The sequence below is a fragment of the Geospiza fortis genome, unplaced genomic scaffold (assembly GCF_000277835.1).
Source record: "Geospiza fortis unplaced genomic scaffold, GeoFor_1.0 scaffold147, whole genome shotgun sequence".
In the NCBI taxonomy this organism is placed as follows: Eukaryota; Metazoa; Chordata; class Aves; order Passeriformes; family Thraupidae; genus Geospiza; species Geospiza fortis.
In genome coordinates this window covers 2,717,909-2,723,908 of record NW_005054372.1, presented here as the reverse complement: position 1 = coordinate 2,723,908, position 6,000 = coordinate 2,717,909, and the positions used below count along the sequence as shown (strand labels likewise).

Here is a 6,000-nt window from a genome sequence, read left to right as displayed (position 1 = left end):
GGAGCTGCCGGGCTGAGGCGCAGCCGCGGCGCCGGCGACACCGCGCGGCCGCCCGGAGCAGCGGAGCGCAGAGCGGAGCCCGAACGGCCCAAACACAGCACTGAGAGCCGCTGATCCAGCTCCCTTCCTCTGCCTGTGGTTAGACACTGTTTGAACAGCTACCCCCCGGCAGGGGTATGGCTCCTGCTTTGTCCAGGCTGAGGCTGCCTCTCAGCACATCATGGACACATCAACAGCAGGAGTTACGTGCCTTCCTAGATGCCTGCTTTCCTAAATACACAACACTTAAAGTCATGAATCGTGGTAAATGATTAGCTATTAAACATCTACATATACAGAAACAAGACCCACTTTCACAGGTGGATGTAAGGAGATACAAGCTCCACTCTTGCCTGTTGATTGCACAAGCTTGACACTGATGTGCTGTGTTGTCAGTTGTGTTCTTCTGGGCATTTAAGTAATGTAAAGTGGCAAAATTTCTTCTAGAGCAAAACAACCCTTCTCTGGTTCGCTCAGAAGCTGGGCAGAAAAATTCATGGCTTTTTGCTCAGTGTATCTGGAAACATCACTACCAATTCACAGCCCGCTAACTCCCTCTACTCTGTATGTAACCACTTGGCACCAAACCTATGCCTGACAAGTTTATTTTCTCTGATAGTCACTGACTATGCCACAGGGATGGGGCTGAAAGCCAGAGTTCTCAAGCAGAAGTGCAAGAGGTAGAGAAGCTACTCTTCTATGGCCAATGGGGGGCATATGACAGACTACAAATATTCAGAACTAAACAGGGAAACACTGAATAGAGAAGGAATTAATTAGGATGTCCACAGGTATTAAAACAGGTAAGCGAATAAAAGCATAAGGAAAGGAAAAGTGTAAATTTCAGGAAGATACAACTTCCTCAGTGTCACTTCTGTGTAGCTGCTAACTGGGTAATGGGGTCAACTTTCATGAGGGACAGAGAAATGCTGATAAAAAGCAATGGAAACTGAACCACAGAACCTATATTGGCACAAATGGGATATTGACCCTGACACAGAGGAGTGAATTATCTATTGCATTTCTAGTTTTAATAGTTCCACATTCCCAAGGTAATAAAAATATGAAAGAAGTGCTAATGGAGCAGAGGGACAGGTAAAGCAACATTCTCAGGGGCAAAAATGAACACTATTATTTTGTTCCTGTATAACAGTTCTTGGTGTGCTACATACTTCTACCTGCTTAAAATCTGCACTTAAGGACTGGTCTCTCAAAACGTGTAGAAGAGCATCAGCTCTACTCCATAAAACTTCCAGACATACCCCATGTGTGTATGACAATGAAAGGTTTCAAAGGTTCTCATTCGTGGGCTATGATTTACAGATGTTCAGTCAGTGAGGTGGTCAGACTCGGTTTCCCCTGAACAGGGAATCCTGCAGTACACCTTGTGCACATGTTTGTGATTTGTAGTAAAGATTAAGTTATCAAATTCCTTTAAGCTAGACCAGTGAGACTGGTGATGATCTAAAATAAGTTTTCTTCTTTATCTTGTTACAGCCTTGTGACAGACTTTGTAGCATCTGTTTTCCCTCTTCCTTGCATAGCTAAGCCATAATTTCCTTAATATAAGTTGATGGAGCCAACTATCACATTACCAAAATGCCCACAACACTGACATCCTAGCCCTGCTGCCAGACATGCCTTGCATTGGGTGCATTCTTTTGGAAAACTGCTTCCCCAGCTTGCTTACCCTGGATGACCTGCTACTGCTGCATGGGGCAAAGTGGAGGAGGCAAGGAGAGGAACATCCCAGTTATTTCTTAAAATTCATTAAACTTATTTTCTGTCATGTATGTAACTTAAAATTCAGGCCCAATAGTAATGCTTCTGACTTGCTGAAATGTGTAACAAGAAATGTGTAGAACATGCTTTTGGTACTGACAGCTAGCATGGGCCAGTATTCAGTTACAGAATTATTCCCTTTCCCACCTGGAATATTTCTGTGACCTTATAACTGTGAGTGATAAAAAAAAAAGCCTAAGTTAATCTTTATGCATATCATGATAGAGAAGGAATGGCTCCATCAGTATTCAAAATACATAGTTTGTCTAAAGGACTAATTAGCACAAATGAAAAATCTGCTTGATACTGCCATCCTGTCTACTGAAAGTAGATATCATATAATAAATGGGCACTTTTATGAGGAGTGGGTTTTTGTGGTAAGGAATCTCTGCTCTCCAAAGAGACAACAGTTCATTTACACAGACAATGCTGTGTCACTGACATATTTTACTTTTTACTTGATGACCAATGACAGCCACCTGTGTCGAGGCTGTGAGCAGCCACAAGATTTTATTATTCATTCCTTTCTTTGCTAGCCTTCTGGTGTCTCCTTTCTCCTTCTTTAGTACAGTTTTAGTATACCATTTTCTTTTAATATAATATAATATAATATAATATATATAATAAAATAACAAATCAGCCTTCTGAAACATGGAGTCAAGATTCTCATCTCTTCCCTCATCCTGGGAACCCTTGAACACCACCACAATGCTGCTCCTTTCACTAAGAAACTAGAAATAGTTTCACCATCAAAGTATGGAGGCACTGAATGCTCACAAGCCATGGCACAAAAGACAGATGGGTGTAGTTATGGCAGATGAGGCAGAGTGGAAATTTTCCAGGGTAGAAATCCATTTTGATTTAGGTGGAATGTACATGTTTAAGTATGTAGCTTGCTGTGTAGTCTGGCTGCAAAAAGCCTAGGCTCAGAGAAACTGCTTCAGTGAAGGACAGAGATAAGGGGTGGGGGAGACAGAGGGTGATAGAGACAGACAGAGACTGCTGTGAGAGCAGGTCAACCTGACCTAGGAATTCTTTCTGATAAAGAAGAACAAGCAAAAAATGTCACGTGAAATTCGTAAAAATGGATATGTATGAACCTATTGTGAAATTGTATGAATATGTATTTGAGAAGGGGATAAAAAGTGACCTGAAGTCCCCAGAAGTACGCGTGTCACTTTAGGGGAATGATTCCCACATGCGTCCAGCGCTGTAATAAACATACCGGCTTTACAACTTTCACAGAAGTTGTGGAGTTTTGTTTTCTCTGCAAAACACAGAGATAGGCACAAAGGCAGCCAGGGGGCTGTGTGCCTGGGCTGCAGCACAGCCAGGGAGCTGAGTGCCTGGGCTGCAGCACAGCCCAGGAGCTGAGTGCCTGGGCTGCAGCACAGCCAGGGAGCTGAGTGCCTGGGCTGCAGCACAGCCAGGGGGCTGAGTGCCTGGGCTGCAGCACAGCCAGGGAGCTCAGTGCCTGGGCTGCAGCACAGCCAGGGAGCTGAGTGCCTGGGCTGCAGCAGGAGCCCTGGGTGCCCCAGCACTCACGGCAGTACGGCATGGCCGTGCCCTCCTGCGCCCGGTCGCTGCCGGCGGTGAGTGACAGCGAGCGCGTCTCCGAGTCCGGGGAGTTGGTTCTGGTCTCCAGATCCCCTTTCAGGATCAGCCAGCTGCTCTTCAGCTGCAGAGAGGAAAAGACTGTTATAAGATACAGGATTTAACACCTGGAGGCAGTTCTACCTCGGCTGTCTCACATGCCTTGAGAACTGCATGTCACTTAATGCTCACTGCCGCTTGTACCATCCTTTATCAAATTACAAAAGCTGACTACATGGTGAATTGGACATCACAGCTACCAGAAACTTTTAATTTTCAGCTGGGCTGAGGATAGTTTCTCTGTTCATGAAGCTGCCCACTGTGCCCCACTTTAGAAGATGCCCTCTGTCATTTTCTTATAATTAATCTGCTCTTGACATTTTTCCTCTAGGTTGATATGCACCCTCTGTCTGCAGGATTAGCTGAATCACCAATGTAGATATTGAGACCCAGTGAAAATCCATAGTTTATTGCTCTTAATCTCAATATCCCTGCTTCTCTTTAGTGTAGAATGTACATTCTAAACCCTTTGGGTGAGAGATTAAGCTTTTCTATGTCTTTTTGGAAAGACCTAAAAGTAGTAATGATTATTCAATTATTTAAAAGAATATCTTTATATATGAATGTGTTTTGAAAACCCGTTACTTCAAGAATGATCAATGCTTCCTTTTGTTCTTTCTGATCATTACCTTCTTACTGTCCTGGTCCAAGCTTCCATCCTCCCCTTCTGATCTTCTTGCTGCTGTAAGATTAAATTAATTTAAAAAATTTGAACAGAATGCATCTTATTTTTTTGTGTTCTGTTTTGACTGTAGTCATGTTCTGAATATTTTTAAGAGGGAAGAGAAAAATCAATTAAAAAATAGAGTTTGACAGAAAATTTGATGTACAGAGCTATGGTTTCACATAATTAACTGAAATAATCTTGAAAGTATTACAGTAATCCTAATCCTTCATAAATGCAGTGATTTCAGAGAATCTATTCCTGCTGGATTTTGAACCTGCATTTTCAGGAAGAAACTACTTTTGGGGAATGATTGGTGGGAAAAAGAATTGTACATCATTAACTTCGAGACAAATTTCTATGGCCACCACTCACGGGGAAGCCACTTCCCCCTCCTGCGCTACAATGACCATGAAAGTACAAGTAGTCACACAGATATTTTGTAGTCAGCACTCCTGGATCTCCTGGGATCCCAAAGAGGGCAGACAATCATGGTACAGAAAATTTTGAACAAACTTGGCATTGCCTCTTTTTAAAACATGCATGTGAGATTGTGTCAGACTCCAAAATTCAAAATTGTTGAACAACCAATTTTTATGACTGTATTTTCCTCTTCTGCCCATGTTGTCCTGTTAAAGAATGTTTCCCCAAAAATTGCTGACGTTTTACCATTGGGTTATTTCCTTGTAATTTTCCAACTTGCTGAGAAGAGAACTGAAAACCTCAAGCTCTTCATCAGATAGTTCCCAACCCCTGAATGTGTTTTTCCTTGTCCTTTATTTTCCCAGGGTATTGTTCCAGATACTGAGTTACACTTGAGAATCTTACAGAAAGTTTTGTGCCAAATGTCACACAATTTCAGGTAAGTTCTGAAAATTTGAGTCCTACTTGCCCTTGTATCCCTCTGGGTAGTTTGGGGAGAGCTTTAATGGTGCAAAACTGGAATAATGGAAGGACATAGCATAACTTTAGGGCCAAGAGAAATGAATGTGACAAGGGAGTTGTCTGCAATGCCTAAGAAAAACGGCCCTGTGCAATGCAACGTAGACAGAAAATGTAATTATTATTAACAGAAAGAGTACGATAATACAAAAGTTAAGGCTCAGATGAGATTCTTAGAGACAGAGATGGAAAGGAGAGTAAATTGCACCATTAGAAGTGCTGGAAAACTCCCAGCAAGCTGGGAAAAACTCTGTCCTCTTCAGTTCCCCAGCCATTATGTCTGCAGAGAATCTGCCCCGTGTCTAAACAACACAGGTGAAAGGCCCCACCAAAAGCATTTCAGTGTTATTCTGATCCAATTTCTGGTGCCACTGCACAGCTCACATCAAGATCTTAACTGGTTTTGCTGAGGAGGTGGTAGGTAAAAAACGACAAATTGCCATAAGGAAAATCTGTAGGTTAGAGGTGAAAGTCTGGAACTGTAGAGGATTTGGCTGCTTCCCCCCACTTCAATTTAGCATGGGGAAAAAAACCAAGCTGGGTTACAAAATGTGAACAGCATTATGAAAAAGGTTTTCACAGTTATAACATTCTGACAAGGGTATTTCCCCATGATGGCAAGCTGCTTCTCTGAGGAATAAAATAGGAAGGAATATTCAAATATGATGATGAATAAAGTCCCTATACTGCAAGAAGGACTTAAACCTGGTTCTCAGATATTTTGGGAGCACACTCTAAACTGTGAGTCAACAAGTTATTCCAGGTTATGTGTACAGATCTTGCTCTCATTAAATCAGAAATCTGTACAGAGGATCTGATGCATTTTTGGAAATTTTTATTTTTGTTTCAAAACACTGATGTTTTCAAAGGAAAAACACCTCATGCTTGATTCAAGATTTCTATTTAGAAGTTTCAAGAAA

General features: G+C 42.1%; 1 protein-coding gene across 1 annotated transcript in view; it reads right to left on the bottom strand.

Moving 5' to 3' along the window:
- ABLIM2 (actin binding LIM protein family member 2) overlaps nt 1–6,000 on the bottom strand; it is a 106,719-nt gene that overhangs the window by 19,347 nt on the left and 81,372 nt on the right. Inside the window, exons 15-16 of the mRNA XM_031060072.1 lie at nt 4,104–4,156; nt 3,367–3,499 (exon numbers count right to left, since the gene is read on the bottom strand). Of these exons, the coding sequence (XP_030915932.1) occupies nt 3,367–3,499; nt 4,104–4,156 (186 nt within the window). The remainder of the gene's footprint in view (nt 1–3,366; nt 3,500–4,103; nt 4,157–6,000) is intronic.